Raw genomic sequence first — 21,243 nt, forward strand, 5'->3', positions numbered from 1 at the left:
CCTGTGACTACAATTATATTTAGGTCTTAAGCAACAAGCCACTTCTACCCCTTAGTAATATCTGAGTCCATGAGAAAGAGGAACATGTTACTAATGCCCTATTTTTATGGTCACATATGACCCCCTGCTAATAGTATCAGTGGCTACTATATCATATATAGATTTGTCTTATCACAGCAGCAGATGTTCAGTCCCATGCAAGCCTAGATCTGCTGACAAAGGCATTTTGTAACACAGTGTTACACCCCTGGCTGCACCCCTTACAGCCAGACCCCTGTCTTCTGAGGAGGCCTAGGCCTTCACCCTCAGTGAAATGCCTCAACTTAAACATCTTGCTGAAAAAGCCCAGAGCTGATCCCCTGAGACATCCACTTGGTTTTGGCACTGATGCACCAAAGGAGGTAGTGTTAACTGAGTAATTTAAAATATAATTTGAAGCTTACTCTGGGAATACCAATTCTATGTCTTGATGTAAGCTAGGCATCCCTAAAGACAAGAATCAGAATTTAAAAGCATAATCTAATCCCTTATGTACAGATGCTGATATCAAAGCATCTGCTCTGTATCCCCAGGGAAAGCCTGAACTGATGCTTTAAAATTGCATTATCTTATTTCTAGTTCCTTTTCTGCCAAAATAGGATGAAGTCTGTATCAGAGAATACTAGATATTTCTTCTCTTCCTTTCAGCACAAATGTCAACTATCATATGCCCCTAAGACATGGTTGAAATGGGTCAAGCTGGAGCTCTTCCTAGTCAATAGTTCTATTGCAGCCCTTCCTCAGAAGCACACCCACTAGCTGGGAAATGCTTCAGCCTGTGTTTGAAGTGCAAGGCTGGACCCCTTCACGGAGCTGCAGATCTACTCCCAAGAATGTGGGATGGATGATCACAGTGAGTGACCTGAGTCCCATATTAATGATCCCACCTGTTCTGGGGACATATCCAAGGAAGAACAGCTGGCACGCTTCCACACCCTTTCTATGATACTCATAGCATTCCCCCAAGGATGTATTCTGTGAATCAAGATAATGATTGTCCCAAACTGCTGCATGGATTTCTCCAATTTCTTTGTCATCCATTGTTAATGGTTTTCAAATCCTGCTTTATTTTGACTTTTAACGCTTCCAACACAACAGCTGCACAATCTTCCAGTGTGATCGGGCACTGCTCCCTCACTGCTGTGGAGGTGTGGCTGACTAGGGATGTGTGTAAACCTGCCTTTCAACATCACCTACCCATGTGCTCCTTTGCCACTACATTCACAATCCTCCTCAGATGAAATTGGCAAGGGAAAATCATTGTCAGTTTCACTGCTGCTTTGTCACTTTTTTCCTTTAAAAAGAAATCAAAGATATGGTGTGGATTAGTGCACCAATGCCTTCCTCAGACCAGAATTTGTATCTAGGCTTGCTCCTTCCACTGCAGGATGTGCAAAGAATATTTGAACACTTACAGAGTGTCTTTCCCTCATCACTGAGTAACAGTAAATCAGCCCAAACACACATTTGATTCACATAAACGAAATCCTTCTAGGCTCCAGTAGGTGAAAAGGTAGGAAGGATTAGACTCCAGGACCTCTAGTAGTTCATCGGATACATGCATGAGACTCTGTGAAACCACAGGAACGTCCTTGTGGGCATTCCAAGAAGTGGCTGCTACAGAGACAGGCAAAACAAGAGAAAGTGATAAAAGAGTGCTCATGGTAGGCTAACTGACGGGATAAAAAAGCAACAACACAGAGAACCAGGAGGGGGAATGAAACGGAGTATCTGAAAGAGGGCATGGCTGGTTGGCTAGAACCGTGAACAGCAGAACCACTCCACACTGCAACATTTTGTTGCAGGTCCCGCTTTTGACCCTCCCTAGCTGAGTCACATGCCAAACATACCGCATACAGTTTTCTAAAAGAGATTACAACTAACTCTTAAACAAAAAGCTCGCTGTTGCCTAAGCCAGTTCCTGTAGGTCTTTTGTATTCCCTCCCAGTCTGCAAATAGATCCCTCCTGAGGCTGGATTGCATGCAGTAATTTAGCTTCTTCCTTTAAATGGATACTACTCAGATTGTTTTCCTCCCCTCAAAGACTTACACAGTATGAACAAAACAAAACGTTTTTGTTTTGTTGGCTTGGAAGGACCCCAGCTGCAAAACAACCAAGGTAACCTTACAGATATAATATTTTGTAAATAGCAGCAAAAGAAATGCATGGAATACAATTGTTCATGAAAGCAGGAAAGTTCTTAAGGGTGCAGTTCTATGCATGTTTAAACAGAAAAAAGTCCTACAACTAAAAAGCTGTAGGACTTTTTTCTGTCTAAACATGCATAAGATTGTGCCCTGAACTTGTTAAAATTAAAGTCGTTTAGACTGCAGTTCTATACCTGCTTTCCTGGGAGTAAGTCCCATTGAATTCAATGGGACCTCTGATTAGACAGGCCCAGGACTGTGTTGTGAAAGATATAAGCCAGGGGTTCCTAATCTTTATGGGCCAGTAGGCACATTTGGACTTTTGGGAGCATGTCATGGACACTCTCACAAATTGGTTGCCATGAGAGGGGCTTCTCATTCACAAAATGAATACCATGGTGGGTGTGGCCAGTCACAAAACATCCACTTTGCAGAAGGCAAACTGGTGATGAGGCTAAAAGAGAACTAACTTGCCCAAGAACCTAAGTACAAGGCAGAGGTGGGTTCTGAGTTCCAAAACACAAAGCCATTCTTTCAAACCCACAGTTTTGTGCTCTGGCACCTATTTCATAGAAGAAGCACTTTAAAAAATGCACTGGGCTGTAACCACCCATCATTTCTATTTTCTAAGAATGCCTCTGAGGCCCTTTATTCTTGGAAATAAAGATGGAACAGCTCTGGAGGCTGGCACTTCACCTTGCAGCATGCTGGCCTCCCAGTAATTTTTTAAAATTAAAAGTATCTTTCAAAGTTTAACAAAATCAGGAAGGGCCATAAATGTGATGAGTTCCAGGGGAGGTGTCCATGGGCACATTGGCTGGGAGCCCAGATGTAAGCTGTACTTGTGGCTGTCTGGCAGCATCACCCCGGTCAACTTGTTGGATACTTTACTGCTTCCATTGAGAAGGTTGGCTCCATTTCCTTCTGTATTCTCCCACATTGAGGGCGAGGCAACTTCTATTTATCTTTCCAGAGACTCAGAGTGACAACCCGGAAGCCCCATAAATAAAAACCTGTCAAACTTGGACAACATAACTTGATCTTCTCAGCCTTTATAGTGATTTGTTCCGTATTGCAGCTAACAATACTCAAACTGTATTTCTACTGGTATCAAAACTTTTGTAGAACACAGCGTGCCAATGCCTTGCCCAACATACAGTTGAGCAAACAATGCAATGCCATGATGGTCTAATAAACCTGTCATCTGGAAATGTGTGCCAGAAATTATCTAGGGGAAAAGGCCCCATCCTTCTATCCTGAAGATATAAACTTTCCAGAGCATTGTCTGCGAGTTCCATCTGAAGAGCTAGTGTGAAGCAATTTTTAAAATCTTAACAGTTTTGTGATGTTTTTATTTAATTGCAGTAGTCTCAAGTTATTAAAAAATTGAACCAACTTATTGCTGCGCTTGCCCTGAGAGATCCATTTCCTTGCACACCCAGAGAAAAGCTTTACCAATCCTGGTCAAGTGCTCATTGAGTCCCAAAGCTGGATTCCATACCTGCAGGAATACAGTTGGACTTGCTAGACCATGCAAACAGTCTGCACCTTCCTCATGAATTGCTGTCTTTGAGTCCAAGGGAGGTGGTCAAGAATTGAGCCCGGGGTTGAGAAGTGGCTACCTAAAAGTCTCAAGTGGAATGCACAATTTCTGAATCTTATTGGAAACTCTAAGGAGAAGCCCCATTGGCAAGGGTCTCCATCTAAATCTATTATTAACCAAATTGTGGTGACTCTGAGGGTCCTAGTAACAGTTTAGCATCTATTCCATCTCCCATTAATTGCCACAAATATTAAATTATCAAAGGCATACTTTTGGTTATTTGTTGATCATTTTGTCCTCAATAGTGCCTAAGTGATGGTGCTATAGAAGGGGAGGGAAGGAGGTTGGAAGAGGCTCAGGATAGCTCATATCCTGGCCTCTCCAATCTCCTCTCCTCCCCATTCACCAAAACACCTCCTTTCCCTCCTCTTTGAGATTGCTTTTCCAACTTCAGAGTCCAGCTGGCCTGATTCCATGCTGGCTGCGAAGGGGCAGGGTTGGGGAGTCTCACCTTCCGAGATCAGAGCACTGTCTCTGACCTCGGAGGGGGGAATCCCTGGTATCCTATGGCCCCTCAGACAATGTCCAGGGGCCGTAGAATTGCTTCCTTAGGGCACAATCCTATGGGGATGGCCATACGCCTCCAAACTGAGAGGCGTATGGCCATCCAATGCAGAGCGGGAAGAGCGGTGGAGGCAATCTTTGCCTCCGTGCTCCCCACATTCTGCATTTTAGCTAGAAGGGCGTTTTTACCCATCTAGCTGAAGCATCAAGGAGGGGGAGGGAAGGAAGCTGGGGGTAGCTCATATCCCTGCTTCCCCAGTTCCCACCCTGCCCATGGGAATGCCCCCTTTCTGTCCTTTCCAAGGTCACCTTTGTGACCTCAGAGGCAGCTGGTGCCGTTCTCTCCAGACCAGCTGTGAGGCGGAGGGGCGGGGAGTTCAGACTCCTGGGTCCAAGGTCAGAGCTCTGTCTTTGACCTCGGATCCAGGAATCTGAAGTATCCTATGCCCCCCCCCCCAGACTCTGTCTAGGGGCCATAGGATTGCTCTCTGTGTCATTTACTGAACTGCTGTTCATCTATTCAAAGCCTAAACAGACCTGATTATCAGATCCAGGTAAAATACCTTGAGCAGAGTACAGTGGTTGCAAAATAGTGTGGGTAGAACTTTGTTAATAATCCACCACCTCTTTGCATGTTATACATCTGATAAAACACTGCTTTTATTTGGGAAATTACATGCTTTAAAGGCATTGAAGACTTACAAACATAAAACCAGTCCTAAAAACATAAAACAAACCATCTATCTTAAGAACATAAGAAGAGCCATGCTAGATCAGACCAAGGGTCCATCTGCTCCAGCATTCTGTTCACACAGTGGCCAAACAGCTGTCAACCAGGAACCCACAAGCAGGGCATGAGTAAAACAGCACCCTCCCACCCATGTTCCCCAGCAACTGGTGTACATAGGCTCACTGCCTCTGGTTCTGGAGGTAGCACATAGCCATCAAGACTAGTAGCCATTGATAGCCTTTTCCTCTAGGAATTTGTTTAACTCCCTTTTAAAACCATCCAAATTGGTGGCCATCGCTACATCCTGCGGTAGCGAATTCCATACTTTAACTATGTGCTGTGTGAAGCAGTACTTCCTTTTATCTGTCTTGAATCTCCCACCAATTAGCTTCATAGGAGACTCTGGGTTCTAGTGTTTTGAGGGAGGGAGAAAAATGTCTCCCTATCCACATTCTCCACACCATGCATAATTTTGTACACCTCTATCATGTCTCCCCTTACCCTCCTATTTTTCCAAGCTAAACAATCCCATCTGTTGTAACCTTCCTTCATAGGGGAGATGCTGCAGTCCCTTGATCATTTTAGGTATCCTTTTCTGCACCTTTTCCAGCTCTAGAATATCTTTTTATTGTAGGTGTGGTGACCAGAACTGGACACAGTATTCCAAGTGTGGGCGCGCCATAGATTTGTATAGGGGCAGTATGATCTTGGCAGTTTTATTCCCAATCCCTTTTCTAATTATGCCTAACATGGAGTTTGCCTTTTTTACAGCGGCTGCACACTGGGTTGACATCTTAATTGAGCTGTCCACCACAACCCCAAGATCTCTTTCCTGGTCAGTCACCGCTAGCTCAGATCCCATCAGGCTATACTTGAAGTTGGGATTTTTTGCCCCAATGTGCATCACTTTACACTTGCTTACATTGAACCCCATTTGCTATTTAGATGACCATTCTACCAGTTTGGAGATATCCTTTTGGAGCTTTTCACAATCCCTTTTTGTTTTAACCACCCTAAATAATTTGGTGTCATCTGCAAACTTGGCCACTTCACTGCTCACTCCTAATTCCAGATCATTTATGAACAGGTTGAAAAGCATTGGTCCTAATACAGATCCCCGTGGGACCCCACTATTTACTTCCCTCCATTGGGAGAATTTACTATATATTCGTACTCTCTGCTTTCTGTTCTTTAACGAGTTACTGATCCATAAGAGGACCTGTCCTCTTATTCCATGACTGCTAAGTTTGCTTAGGAGTCTTTGGCGAGGGACTTTGTCGAAAGCCTTTTGGAAGTCCAACTAAATAATGTCTACCGGATCACCCTGTCTACATGTTTATTGACGCTCTCAAAGAATCATAGAATAGTAGGGTTGGAAGGGGCCTATAAGACCATCGAGTCCAACCCCCTGCTCACTGCAGGAATCCAAGTCAGAGCATCCCTGACAGATGGCTGTCCAGCCTCATCTTGAATGCCTCCAGTGTGGGAGAGCCCACCACCTCCCTAGGTAATTGGTTCTATTGTCATATTGCTCTAACAGTCAGGAAGTTTTTCCTGATGTTCAGCCGGAATCTGGCTTCCTGTAACTTGAGCCCATTATTCCATGTCCTACATTCTGGGATGATCGAGAAGAGATCCTGGCCTTCCTGATAGAACTCTCAAAGGTTAGTGAGAGAGGACTTACCTTTGCAGAAGCCATGTTGATTCTTTTTCAGCAGGGCTTGTCCTTCTATATGCTTACTAATTTTATCTTTAATAATGTCCTCAACCAATTTACACAGAACAGAAGTTAAGCTAACTGGCCTGTAATTTCCCAGATTCCCCCCTGGATCACTTTTTGAAAATTGGTGTTACATTAGCCATCTTCTAATCCTCTGGCATAGAGGCTTATCTTAGGGACATGTTACATATTTTGGTTAGAAGACGAGCAATTTCATATTTGAGTTCTTTGAGAACTCTAGGATGGATACCATCTGGGCCCAGTGATTTATTTGCTTTCAATTTATCAATACAATTGAGAATTTCATCTTTTGTCAGCACTATTTGCCTCAGTTCCTTAGACTCCCTTCCTGAAAACATCAGTTCAGGCACAGGTATCTGTCCTATATCTTCTGCAGTGAAGACAGATGAAAATAATTCATTCAGCTTCTCTGCAATCTCCTTGTCCTCCTTCAGTACTCCTTTGATTCCATTGTCATCCAATTGTCCAACTGCCTCCCTAGCTGGTTTTCTACCTTGGTAACTGTGTGTGAATGTTAGCGTGTGCTTCACTCCTACAGAGTGTGGATTCCTGTAAAGGAAGATCTTCTAATCCCATATACCGTCTGAATTTTTAGTTTTACCTTTCTCAACTTTTATTAAATCTCCATAATATAGACTAAGGGCTCAGCTTCAAATGTTTTGGTGCTGTAAAATAGGGACGGTCAACTTTTCCCTATATTCTCAGGTTCTCTATACAGTCAGCAATAAGGGAGCTAGAAGAATATCTTGCTGAACAAACAGAGTCCCATATGAATAACCAGACTCCATAACAAAGCTAAGCACCATCTAGTAGTAAGGGCAACACAGTTAAGACGCATGACTACAACCCATCACAAAGCCTCCTGATTTCTGTGACCAACTCTGTACTGGATTGTGTCTCCACCACATGACATCCAAAGGAGAGATGTAACATTAAAGTGAGGACACTTTAATTACAACTTGAAAACATTTTTATTTTTTCCTTATGAATGAAACTGTGGCAAACTTATTACATACTTTGAGCATCACTACACCAGCCTAAAATCCTGCATTTAAAATGGGGCTTTCTGCTTCCGTTTTAAATGCAGGATCACAACCGGCTCCCTTTACGTGTGCTCCCCTTTCCTCCTTATCTGAGTCTTCCATGTGTTTCATTGATCTAACTCCTCTTCTTGCCGCTTTTCCTCTTTTCACGCGGAAAACTCAAGCGGAAAACAAGCAGGGTAATTTGATAGCTCATTATCTCCGATCTTTTTAAAAAAACAGAATAAAGGTCACTTAGTGCGGGAGACGCCTTGGAGGTTTACGAGGCCGTCTAAAGGCCCCGCAAACTTGTGTGAGTGAGCAATCTCAATAGCAGGATAAAAGCTCCGTGTGAAAGAGCCCTTCAATTAAAATGTGGTTGGGCCATTAGGGACGAGATAAAATGGCTCCATGGCCTGGATCTGCCTCTGGCACGGCCAATTCGCCATCTGCGTCTGTAGTGGTCAGCATGCACTTGGGGACCTACTTACTGTTTTTTTTAACTGCATATTTGCCCGGAGGTGCTGCCGTGGCCCTCGGAGAGTTTCATGGCGTGACAGCGGTTCTGTGATCACCCTCAAGGTACTTCACCGGCGGGTTAGCCTTGGGGCCGGAGGGCTGGGGAGCAGGTGCTGCGTGGGGAAGAGCTCCTCCCTCACAGCCCCCGCCGCTTTCTCCTTCACCTTCGCTCTCCTGGAGCCGCGCGCACGCAGCCCCACGCGCCGCTGACACGGGCAGGCGGCGCCCGAGCCGGCCCGAGGCGTTCCGCCCCCTCAGCGCGGCGCGAGGGGGAGCTCCCGCGTGCGACCCGCCTGGCAGCGGCAGCTCTTCCCGCGGCCCCCCCCGGCGCCCTCGCCGCCTCTCTCCTGCACTTCCCGCGGTGCCTCCCGCAGCGCCAGCGGCACTTCGGGCGCCAGCTCCTCTGGCCTCCTTCCTCCGCCGGGCGGGCCCGGCTTGGCTTTCCCGCGGCCGCCGCTCCGCTTCGTCTCCTCAGCTACAAATTCCCCGCCGCTGCTGCTGCTCCTTTGCGGCTGCTCCCGACGGGGGGCGGGGCCGAAAGGCGCCGGGAGGAGAAACCGAGGGCGGCCTCCTCCGCCTCCGCCCCTCCGGGGGGCGAAGGGAGGGACGGACCTGCTGTGCCAGGCCAGCCCGGAGGGAGAGCGGGCCTTGCGGCTGAGCCGGGCGGGCTGCGAGGGGCAAGGAAGGTGAGCGCCTCTCGGTGCAGCCGGCGCCCATGTCTGTCAGCCGGACCTCCCCTCCCCGTGTGCGCGTCTCTCCCCTGCCCGCCTGCCGTTCGTCAGGCTTGCCTGCTGAAGACCTTCTCCCTCCAGTCCCTCCCCGCTACCCACCTACCGCCATCTCTGGCCCTCCTTTCGCGACCCTCCTGGCACCCAGCTTCTGCTTCCCTAGGCAGCCCCTCCTCTGCCCTGTTCTCGAGAGACCGGCGTTGCTCCCCTCGTGAAAACGGGATGAGCGCTCGTCTTTTGCGGGGAAAGCGCTGAGAAAACGGAAGCCTCCGGTGGTTTTCATTCCTCCGGGGAACAGTGTGCGAGGGGGGCGCCTGGGAAAAGCTCTCTCAGCTTATCGTTATTTAATAATGCCCCCTGTGCAAGATAGTAGTGGCTTTTCCTGTCTGCATTCTTTTATCTCCAGCTCTTGCTGAAGACCGGCAGAGCTTTTCCCGCCCGCCCCGCACGAATATTGTGAAATACTCAGGTGTCGGTCTTTCTGCGACCTACACCTGAGTATTTTTTACAGTAATCGTGTGTGTGTGTGTAGAAGCTCTGTCAGCCTTCTCTAGGGTTCAAGTGACTTTCTGCCCATCTAATCTGTAAAGCAGCAAAACCCAATCCATGCCTAGCAAAATCATGGCTTTTAACGTGATTTTATTTATTTTTTAAAAGGACCTTTGGCTTGAGAGGGTAAGCAGAAACTTGCTTGAGGTTGAAATTTGACATTTGCAGGATGAGGTATAGCTCATGATGGTTGGAAAATTAAACTTGCTCAGTCATGGTTACTAGACTAAGACCAGGCTAATGTTGATGTTGGCGCTCTGGAAGGAATATGGAAACAAGACCAATGTAGCTTGTGCATGGTATCTTTTTTCTTATACTGACTGAAAAATTCATCCCATAAATTCAGAATGATATCCAGTTCTGGTGAGTACATGATTATGTTTGAGATACTTCTGCTTCTATTAACTCAGACCCAGTTATTTTGGTGGTTTAACTTTTAATAGGACTGAGGAAATGGCTTCAGAGCAAGAGCCTGTGGTTTCCTCAATGTAAGCACTTTATCAATGATCTTGATAGTATTTACTCAGTGCGTCAGGGGTTGTGATGTTTACTCAGAGTAGTATACTTTGGCACTATTGTGGGGGTTGTGAAAATGTTTTGTGGACTACTAGTTATTAAACATGTGTTACATCAAATAGCTGTGTGGGGTATTTGAATTGCTTCCTCTTTGATCAGAATCGTGTATCCACTGTATTAATTTTGGGATATCTAGTCTTAACAAAAACTAAACTTCTGATTTTTCAGTTGGGCTACAAATAAGCAAACTGGGCTTATTTTAAATTATTGTTTGTAAACCCTCCCCCCCCTTTTTTTTTTTTTACCACTGGAAGTCTGTTTAACATCACTCTGTTCAGATGAACTAGTTTAACTTGCTTTGTTCAGTTTTTCTTTTGGGTATGTCATCTTTATGTTGCAAACCCTGAAAGTATGTGGCTCTGTTGAATGAATGGCTAATATGTTCCCTTTAAAAAATGACAGTAATACATAGTTTACTATCAAACTCAAAATAGTTGAAACGCAATACTTGAAAGATGACACTAGCATTAGCTTTAAAAAATACTGTTTGAGAAGACAGATGATTTCTTAAGAATTCAGCACTGGTTTATACAAGGAAAAGTTAGCCACTTTAGAAAACAAACATATCTTCCAATAATTTTTGTTGTTCAGTCGTTAAGTAGTGTCCGATTCTTCGTGACCCCATGGACCATAGCATGCCAGGCCTTCCTGTCCTCCGCTCTCTCCCGGAGTGTGCTCAAGTCCATATTCATTGCATCGGTGATGCTATCTAGCCATCTCATCCTCTGCCGTCCCCTTCTCCTTTTGCCTTCAATCTTTCCCAGCATCAGGGTCTTTTCCAGGGAGTTTTCTCTTCACATTATTGTCATCGTGTGGGCTGCAATCCACTTCCGTTTTATTCCTAAAAAGCTCCTCTAGGGTAAATGAATTGCAGTATTGGGAAGACGATGTCAAATCAATATGTATTTCAAATGAGTATCAATTTTAAGTAAAATCTGGAGGTTTACTTATTTGGGAAATTGTATTATGCTGTGCTTTCATGATAAAGTAAAGTATATTTCACTATTTTTCCTTTTTGTTTTTATGCACAATATATGTCAGCTGTCCAAAACCCACTTTACTTCCCTCTCCCCTTCATGTACACACAAACAGATCTACTCTGCCAAACTATGACAGGGACTTCATAGAACTGTATAAGGTTAAGGGAGCAATCCTATCGAGATAGGCAGCTGCCTCTGAACTCGGAGGTGACTGCCTATCCAAAGCAGAGCAGGAAAAGCACAGAGATCGTTCCTTCCGCGCTCTTCCTGCCCTGCTTTTTTGACTAGGCAGCCAATTGAGGCTGTCTAGCTGCAGGAGCACAGGGCGGGGAAGGAGGCTGCTGTAGGACACATAGGATGTGTTGTACAGGCAGCTATGCTCTCCCCACCCCAGAACGCCCCCAGCCACGCCCCTTTCTGGCCGCTCCGTGCTCCTCTTCCAGGACAGGGCTGTTCTGCGCTTCCCTGTGCTGCCTCTGAGGCAGCACGGAAGTGGGGGGAGGTTGGTTCCCGGAAAACGCCATATCCTATGGCCATCTAGCCACTGTCTAGCAGCCATAGGACTGCTCCCTAAGAAACGTTTAAATCACTTATAGTGCAATCCTATACATGTCTGCTCAAACATAAGCCCTATTAAGTTCAATGGGATTTACCCCTGTTGTATAGGTAAATGTATATAGGATCGCAACCTTGCAAACTAAGCTTCATACGGGTTGTGACTTTAATTATTGACAAGTTGAAAATGAATATATAAAACTATTACACTGTATATGTGAGGATGTATTGTTTGGCTTGAAAATGATGGGGCAATATAGTTGGTTTCAGAGGGTTTTTTTTTCTTTTGGAATTATACAAAGGCTTTAATCCTAAAATAAGTTAGTTTAAGGAAGTTCACAGCAGAAGGTTTCCTGCCCCTTCCCATATTTTTCAGAAGTGCCTTTGATCCTCCAGAGAGGCTTTGTGAGGAGCACAGGTGGCTGAGGAGGGATGGGACACATTATTTCCATGAACTTCCTTAAGTCTTAGGATCCAAGCCAAAGAGGTATTGTGTGTGTCTTTGTTTTGCATTGTGAATAAATAGGTGTTGCATATCTAAAATAACCTTTGCACCTTTAAAAATTAACCCCAGTGTCATGGAAACAAAGTTAACAGTTGTCTATCTAGAGACAGTGGGAAGAGGAAAATATATCCTGGGGAGTAACAATTGGGGATGTCTTGGGGAAGTTGATGAAGGGAAAGCAGAGCTGAAAAGTGCTGGAGGAAGGGGTGTGTAGAACAGCAGTGTGCGTGTACACTTGTGTGATCAGAGCATTATCAGTTACGTACAAAGTTTGATAAGTAGTCCTTAGCTTTATGAACCTGGCTATTACTTCTCTAAGCTGTTATGATTAGACTGTACTATCTGATGTTTGCTTATAACAACAACCAACAAACAAAACAGGACATCACTGATAGAATAATCAGCCCTACCTGGCAGCATCTTTGGAAATATTTTATCAAAAGAGAAATGTTTTTTAAAAGAGGTGTAGTAACAATCCCCTATTTAGTACACTTATCACTTCAGGTTCTCCTGTTTGTCAGAGTATCATCCAGTTGTGGTCGTAAAGCATGTTATAAATATTACTCATTAAATTTCCATTTGTCTTTTGTAAGGACATTTGAATGTTAAACAAATAGTGAATAAAGTCTACTTCAGGCTTCTCCTTGACTCCTCCCCAGTATTGTTTTTTTGTATGTCTTTGCACTAGGATATTGAGGCTTTGGGGCTAGGAAAGATAGCAAAAAAGAGGCAAAGCCTCAAAATGGTACTAGCAAAAAAATGAAATTCAATAAAATGGTAAAGCGCCCAATGCATTTCAGTGGAAACCTTCTCCAAGGGCACTGAAAGAACAACCAAATAAATAAATAATATAGATTATATATGTTGTTGTTGTTCAGTCGTGTCTGACTCTTCATGACCCCATGGACCATAGCACGCCAGGCCTTCCTGTCCTCCGCTCTCTCCCGGAGTGTGCTCAAGTTCATATTCATTGCATCCGTGATGCTATCTAGCCATCTCATCCTCTGCCGTCCCCTTAACCTTTTGCCTTCAATCTTTCCCAGCATCAGGGTCTTTTCCAGGGAGTTTTCTCTTCACATTAGGTGGCCAAAATATTTGAGCTTCAGCATCTGTCCTTCCAATGAGCAGTCAGGGTTGATTTCCTTTAGGATGGACTGATTTGACCTCCTTGCAGTCCAGGGGACTCGTAAGAGTCTTCTCCAGCACCACACTTTGAAAGCATCAATTTCTTGGCGCTCAGACTTATAGTCCAGCTCTCACAGCCATACATTACTACTGGGAAAACCATAGCTTTGATTATAAGAACCTTTGTCAGCAAGGTGATGTCTCTGCTTCTTACTATGCTGTCTAGGTTTGCCATAGCTTTCCTCCCAAGGAGCAAGCGTCTTTTAATTTCATGGCTACAGTCACCATCTGCGGTGATCTTGGCGCCCAAGAAAATAACATCTGTCACTGCTTCCATTTCTTCCCCTTCTATATGCCAGGAAGTGATGGGGCCAGATGCCATGATCTTCGTTTTTTTAATGTTGAGTTTCAAACCAGCTTTTGCACTCTCCACTTTCACCCTCAACAAGAGGCTCCTTAGATCCTCTTCGCTTTCTGCCATTAGGGTGGTGTCGTCTGTGTATCTGAGGTTGTTGATAATTCTCCCAGCAATCTTAATTCTGACCTGTGATTCATCCAACCCAGCGTTTCTCTTGATGTACTCTGCATATAAGTTAAATAAGCAGGGTGACAATATGCAGCCTTGTCGTACTCCTTTCCCAATTTTGAACCAATCGGTTGTTCCATGTCTGGTTCTTACTGTTGCTTCTTGACCCTCGTACAGGTTTCTCAGGAGACAGGTAAGGTGGTCTGGTACTCCCATCTCTTCAAGAGTTTGCCAGAGTTTGTTGTGATCCACACAATCAAAGGCTTTAGCGTAGTCAATGAAGCAGAAATAGACGTTTTTCTGGAATTCTCTTGCTTTCTCCATGATCCAGCGAATGTTGGCGATTTGATCTCTAGTTCCTCTGCCTCTTCGGAACCCAGCTTGTACTTCTGGTAGTTCTCGGTTCACATACTGCTGAAGCCTAGCTTGTAGGATTTTGAGCATCACCTTGCTGGCATGTGAAATGAGCGCAATTGTACGGTACTTTGAACACTCTTTGGCATTGCCCTTCTTTGGAACTGGAATGTAAACTGACCTTTTCCAGTCTTGTGGCCACTGTTGAGTGTTCCAAATGTGTTGGCATATTGAGTGCAGCGCTTTAACAGCATCATCTTTTAGGATTTTAAATAGCTCAGCTGGAATACTGTCATCTCCACTAGCTTTGTTGTTAGTAATCCTTCACTCTCTAGGATGTCCGGCTCAAGTTCAGTGACCGCACTATCATGGCTATCAGGGACATTAAGATCTTTCCTGTATAGTTCTTCTGTGTATTCTTGCCACCTCTTCTTAATCTCATCTGCTTCTATTAGGTCCCTGCCTTCTTTGTCCTTTATCATGCCCGTCTTTGCACAAAGCATTCTCTTGAGATCTCCGATTTTCTTGAAGAGATCTCTAGTCTTTCCCATTCTGTTGTTTTCCTCGATTTCTTTGCACTGTTCATTTAAGAAGGCCTTCTTGTCTCTCCTTGCTATTCTCTGGAACTCTGCATTCAGTTGGATGTATCTTCCCCTTTCTCCCTTGCTTTTTGCTTCCCTTCTTTCCTCAGCTACTTGTAAAGCCTCAACAGACACTTTGCTTTCTTGCATTTCTTTTTCCTTGGGATGGATTGAGTTGCTGCCTCCTGAACAATGTTACGGACCTCTGTCCATAGTTCCTCAGGCACCCTGTCTATCAGGTCTAATCCCTGAAATCTATTCCTCACCTCCACTGTATATTCATCAGGGATATGATTTAGGTCATACCTGAATGGTTTAGTGGTTTTCCTTACGTTCTTCAACTTAAGCCGAAATTTTGCAAGAAGCAGCTTATGATCTGAGCCACAGTCAGCTCCAGGTCTTGTTTTTACTGACTGTATAGAGCTCCCCCATCTTTGGCTGCAAAGGACATAATCTGATTTCGATATTGACCATGTGGTGATGTCCATGTGTAGAGTCGCCTCTTGTGCTGTTGGAAAAGAGTGTTTGCTATGATCAGCGTGTTCTCTTGACAAAACTCTATTAGCCTTTGTCCTGCTTCATTTTGTACACTAAGGCCATGCTTGCCTGTTATCCTGGTTATTTCTTGACTTCCTACTTTAGCATTCGAATCCCCTATGATGAAGAGGACATCTTTTTTTGGTGTTAGTTCTAGAAGGTGTTGTAGGTCTTCATAGAACCAATCAACCTCAGCTTCTTCGGCCTCGGTGGTTGGGGCATAGACCTGAATTACTGTGATGTTGAATGGTTTGCCTTGGATTCATACTGAGATCATTCTGTCGTTTTTGAGATTGTACCCCAATACTGCTTTTCCCACCCTTTTGTTGACTATGAGTACTACTCCATTTCTTCTAAGGGATTCTTGCCCACAGTAGTAGATATAATGGTCACCGGAATTAAATTCGCCCATGCTTGTCCATTTTAGTTCGCTGATTCCCAAGATGTCGATGTTCAATCTAGCCATCTCATGTTTGACCACCTCCAGCTTACCTTGATTCATTGATCTTACATTCCAGGTTCCTAAACAATATTGTTCTTTACAGCATTGGATTTTCTTTTCACCACCAGACACATCCACAGCTGAGTGTCCTTTTGGCTTTCGCCCAGCCACTTCACTCTTTCTGGCGCTACTTGGAAATACCCTCTGCTCTTCCCCAGTAGTATATTGGACACCTTCCGACCTGAGGGGCTAATATTCTGGCGTCATATCTTTTAGCCTTGTGATACGTTCCATGGGGTTTTCTTGGCAAGAATCCTGGAGTGGGTTGCCGTTTCCTTCCACATTTTGTCAGAACTCTCTGCCATTGTCTGTCCATCTTGGGTGGCCCTGCACGGCATAGCGCAAGCCCCTTCGCCACAATTATAATTAAGCCTGCCTTTAAAAAAAAGTCTTATGCCTTAATGCAACAACTCCTAAACCTCAACAAATCATAATACAAACCAACATCAATCATATCTATCTATTTGTGTTTTTTTACTACAGAACTAAAACTTCCAACATTTTTCATTACAAAACTATTGATTTTATAATTATATATTTCTTTACATGCATAAATCCCTAAAATAAACGATAACTGATAACAAATATAATCTATTTACCCATGGTATGTAAAAAAAAGAAAGAATCAAAAAGATGAGGGAATCTAAGATTGTGTTGCATACACACTACAAACCATTTTAGTCCATAAAAAGCAATAACATTGAAACATTTTAAAAATAATTGATTTATGTTGTAAATCTGTGAAATGGACTAGTAGAGCTGCACCATTATCATGTGCATAGGTGGTTTTTTAGTGTTCCAGTAAGTTATTTTGTATGTATGAAAATGTATATAATATGAATCTATGTTATGGTTTATTTATATTGTTCTTTCAGTGCCTCTGAAAACAATCGTCACCAGAACCTATTGGGCATCTTAACACTTGATTATATTTCATATTTTTTTCAGTACCATTTTAGAAGCTTTGCCTCTTTTTGATTAGTGTTTTTGTTCTGTTTGCTGCTGCCCCCATTTTTTCTTTTCGTTCCCCCCTTTTCTTTTGGGCTAAGCAACCTTTTTGTAGGTGTTGCTTTGACTGATAATTCTAAACTAGTAGGACAATCCTTCGCATGTTTTTTTCCATAGTTCTCCCACCACACACACACTGCAATTATTCCCCTATTAACCTTCAACCCATTGGCCCTGTTCAGACGTCACGCTAGACCATGATTGTTAGGTGTTTTTTGCTAACCATGGTAGCTTTGCGTTTTATGTGTGGGGAGAAAACCACGTTCCTCATGGTTAGTAAGGCACTCCCTGCAAAAGGGTTAAGAGCCCCTGAAGTGGCTTAACCATGTTGTCTGGCAGGCTTCCCAGTGGTTAAAATGGGCTCTGGAGGACTTCCAGGCCATAACGATAGAGCTCACCAGGTGGAGTGTCCACCATGGCTAGCAGCGTTCTAACTGCCATGGACTTTCTCTATGGTTGTCCTGCTATTTCAGACGCTGGAGTGGCTGCCAGGAGCCTGGTCACGCCGTGGAAGACGACAGGATGTTTGCTAACCATGCTGGGATGATCGCCCGGTAACTACGGAGGGGGTTAGTTAGCAGAATCACGTGGCACCATGTGGTTCTGCGATCATCTGCGGGCCCGCATATCGTGGTTTGCCAACTCCCCCCCCTCCCCATAGTTATCCCAACCACCCTTTCCACAAGCACATCTGAACCAGGCCATTATGGGCTCGCATGATCCTGTTCCCTCCCACTTCTTTTGATCTCCATGTTCTTAATCTTAGGATATCAGTGAGCACAGTATTGCATACCTAACACATCTGACCTACATCTACACAAATTCTGTGGCATCCTTTTTGAATATGATCAATACTACACAGAGTGTTCCAGATGAGAACAGGAAATGGGTTTATCTAATTGTTTTCCAACATCCCATCCAGGTAGGGTTGATAGATCGCAATCCAGAGAATATGTCTCCAGTTTTAAATTTCCCAGTGCCAAGGCATATGTCTTCTTTCTGCAGTCATGTTCTGTAGTGTGACCCCCTTCCTTGCCTGCTGGTCTGAGCAAGAGTCAAAGCTGGAAAGAGACAAAAGCTTTGAAGAGAGTTGAATGAGTGCACAGAAGGCAGGAAAGAAGGACAAATGTCAGGATGGGGCAGGAATAGGTAGGAATAGCCATGTCTTCCTCTTCTGTTGGATTGGGGAAAACGCATTCTCTGGGTTGTGAACTGGCAACACTGCATCCTGTTCCTTAGGAAATGTTTGGTTTGGACATAAAATATTGACCTGTTTTTTATTTGAGCTAAACTAGAAATTCCAGTGATTTCTCCCATGTGTTATGTAGTTCTCATAAGATGGAGAGAAAAAAATCCCATAGATATTTAAATATCCATTCTTGGCTTGAGTCTTTAAGTATAGTGATTTAGCATGTCCTTACCAGTCCTGCCCTGCTTCCTTTCCTAATATATGGAAATTGTGCCTTTAGGGAAAGTCTTTCAAGTTTTCACTGTAGGAGCTCAAGCAAGTCATCTGTAAGGGATGTCTACCAGCTTTATGTTATTGGCCATACGCTGTTAGATAATTCATCAGATAAATAGCATTTATTTGTGGCAGCAGTTCTTTCAAATAAAATTTGCAGCATGCAGCAGACAAGTAGAATAGACTTACAGTATATTTTATTGTTAGTTTTAACTGTAAATTAGACAAAGTAACAGAGACAATTTGCTTTCTGTTCTATGTTGTTGGCTGAATAAAGTTCATAGGATGAAAAGACAGAATATAAAAGGTTCTATTTGTGTTTCTATGTGCGTGTAAGTGCATATGCAAAACAATGTGTTCTTTAAAAGAAATCTCCTTAACTTTGGTCACTAAATGACTGGCAAATTAAAAATGTCTTACTTGGAAGACTCTTAGTGCTGGCTTTGATAGAGCTGAGGGCAGTAATTGGGAACCATATCTCTTTTTGCCTCCCCTTTCATATTTAATAGAGTATTACCAAGATACTGCTTTGCGTATAGGCAAGACCAGCATCCTAAACCTGAGATATTAGAGCTAAGCTGCTCAGGGACCAGCCTATCCTCAACTACGTCAGGGTTAGGTAGTGTGGTGCCCTCCAGATGCTTTATTTCATCATCACCAGTAAAAGGTAGGGCCTCTTTGTTGTTGTCCATGGTAGTTCTGACCTTAGTAACTGAGGCATTTCTGCCCTTGCTGAAAATAGTTGAAGGAGTAAGCAAAGATACGCTCACCCTCATCACCTTCTCTTGTACTCCTGGCCAAAGTTTCACCAGTAATGGATTATGATGCAAAGCAAAAACCACACTGTGAGCCTGACGCTGACTTTGGGCAGCCAGTTGTCCATTGCTAGATAGCATTGATTTTCAAGGTATGTAGGGCCCCAGACTATTTTAGTTTTATAAAATAAATCCACCCTCTTGATCTGTGCTTGGAAGGCTGGCTTTCTAACCCAGATGTACTTTGAATTCAGCAATCTGCTTGCTTTCTAGGAGGTGGCCAATTACCTTCGATTTCACCTGTAGACTTTGACCTGTTTTCAAGAGCAGCCCCAATTGTTGAGGCAGGGTTTATTCTAGTTTTCCAAACACAGAGAGGCATGCACAACTATTTTCAGGTCTGCATCCATGAGGGGAAAAAATCAGCATTGTGCACATGTTCAAGGCACACTTGTCTGAAGATCCATATAAGACAGAATGGATAAAAATCTCTCTGGCTAGTAAAGCTCACATTGAATCTGCTTATTTAATCCAAGCTTTATTCATTGCATTGAAGCTTGTGCTAACTCAGCCCTCTATATTCCTAATTTTTTGTTACTTTTACGTGTGTATTAACACAAAGCAATTAGCTGACGTACTTAAGCCATTAGTCCGTGGCTACCCCTTTAGTATAATCTGTCAATTGCATTACATCTTGATATTATATCTAAAGATGCCTTGTTTTGGAGGGAAGCCAAGCAGTTAATGAACATAATAGAAGTCCTACGTCATCCTTCTCCAACCTGATGCCCTCCAGATATTTTCAACTACAACTAACACCAGCCCCAGTAGCTTGGCCAATGGTTGGGGGTGATGGGAGTTGTACTCTAAAACATCTGGACATTCTGGGACAAAGAAACAATGTCTGACTCCTATTCTGAAAGTATAAAGGCTGCCTGTAATTCAGATCTGTCTCTTGCTCTGGGTGAATGCTAGATGTAATCTGATGTCTGCAAAATTTACCAGTGACTAATTCATTCAGGCTGCCATTTCTATTTCGAGACTGGGTCTAATCTACAGACTGCACAGCCACAAAATCTGGCCTAATTTTTTGATTCTTCTGTTCTTCCTCCACTCCCTGATATATTTTACCACCTAGCCTGTTCTGGAAAATTCTGCAGAACTCCAAAGCTTGCACAATCATTTGTGGAATTTTGGTTAATCCCGATAAAGGATAACCATATTTTGGATATTTTTCTCATGGCCCAGGGCAGAATCCAACAGGGTACTTCCACCCCCTGCCAATTCCATTATGGAAGCAGCCCCCACCACTTGCGCAACAGCGGTTTAGCACTTCCAGGGCAATCAGAAGTGAGCGGAAACACTCGTTTCTAGAAGGAGGCAGGAAGGCATATTGGTGGAGCTCACATAAGGAAGCTCTACCAACCTGCCTCCTTCAAGAAACTAGCGTTTTTGCTAGTTCCTGGGCTTCCTGTAGGAAGCGCTAAATCTCCGTTGTGGAAGCAGTGGGTCCCAACTGTGGAATGGAATTGGCGGGACCCACCATTTGCGGAATTGCAAGGCGGAAAGGAATCGGTGGGGGTTTAAGCTTGCATAACATATTTTTTTAATGGCAGATGAAAGCACAAGCATAACACAGAGAAAGGGCTGATAGCATCTTAATCAACATTATGAGTATGGTTGCAGTCCTATGTTGTTGTTGTTCAGTCGTGTCCGACTCTTCGTGACCCCATGGACCATAGCACGCCAGGCCTTCCTGTCCTGCGCTCTCTCCCGGAGCGTGCTCAAGTTCATATTCATTGCATCCGTGATGCTATCTAGCCATCTCATCCTCTGCCGTCCCCTTCTCCTTTTGCCTTCAGTCTTTCCCAGCATCAGGGTCTTTTCCAGGGAGTTTTCTCTTCGCATTAGGTGGCCAAAATATTGGAGCTTCAGCTTCATTATCTGTCCTTCCAATGAGCACTCAGGGTTGATTTCCTTTAGGATGGACTGATTTGACCTCCTTGCAGTCCAGGGCACTCGTAAGAGTCTTCTCCAGCACCACAGTTCGAAAGCATCAATTCTTCGGTGCTCAGCCTTCCTTATAGTCCAGCTCTCACAGCCATACATTACTACTGGGAAAACCATAGCTTTGATTAGACGGACCTTTGTCGGCAAGGTGATGTCTCTGCTTCTTACTATGCTGTCTAGGTTT

The 21,243-nt window shown here is 44.0% G+C and overlaps 1 protein-coding gene across 17 annotated transcripts in view; it reads left to right on the forward strand.

Moving 5' to 3' along the window:
• Window positions 1-21,243, forward strand: part of GOLM1 (golgi membrane protein 1) — a 56,948-nt gene that overhangs the window by 2,037 nt on the left and 33,668 nt on the right. For 6 of the 17 annotated variants that reach the window (XM_084834165.1, XM_084834180.1, XM_084834168.1 and 3 more), the window contains exon 1: window positions 8,905-9,946. The exons of 1 other annotated variant lie outside the window; for it this stretch is intronic. In XM_084834165.1, the coding sequence (XP_084690291.1) occupies window positions 9,931-9,946 (16 nt within the window). In that variant the 5' untranslated portion in view covers window positions 8,905-9,930. Of the gene's footprint in view, window positions 1-8,904; window positions 9,947-12,070; window positions 12,182-21,243 lie in introns of those variants that run through there. 10 more of the 17 variants (XM_084834171.1, XM_084834182.1, XM_084834176.1 and 7 more) reach the window with 3 other exon arrangements.

Source organism: Heloderma suspectum, chromosome 2 (assembly GCF_057233095.1).
Source record: "Heloderma suspectum isolate Gila_16-S chromosome 2, 16-S_ref, whole genome shotgun sequence".
Classification (NCBI taxonomy): Eukaryota; Metazoa; Chordata; class Lepidosauria; order Squamata; family Helodermatidae; genus Heloderma; species Heloderma suspectum.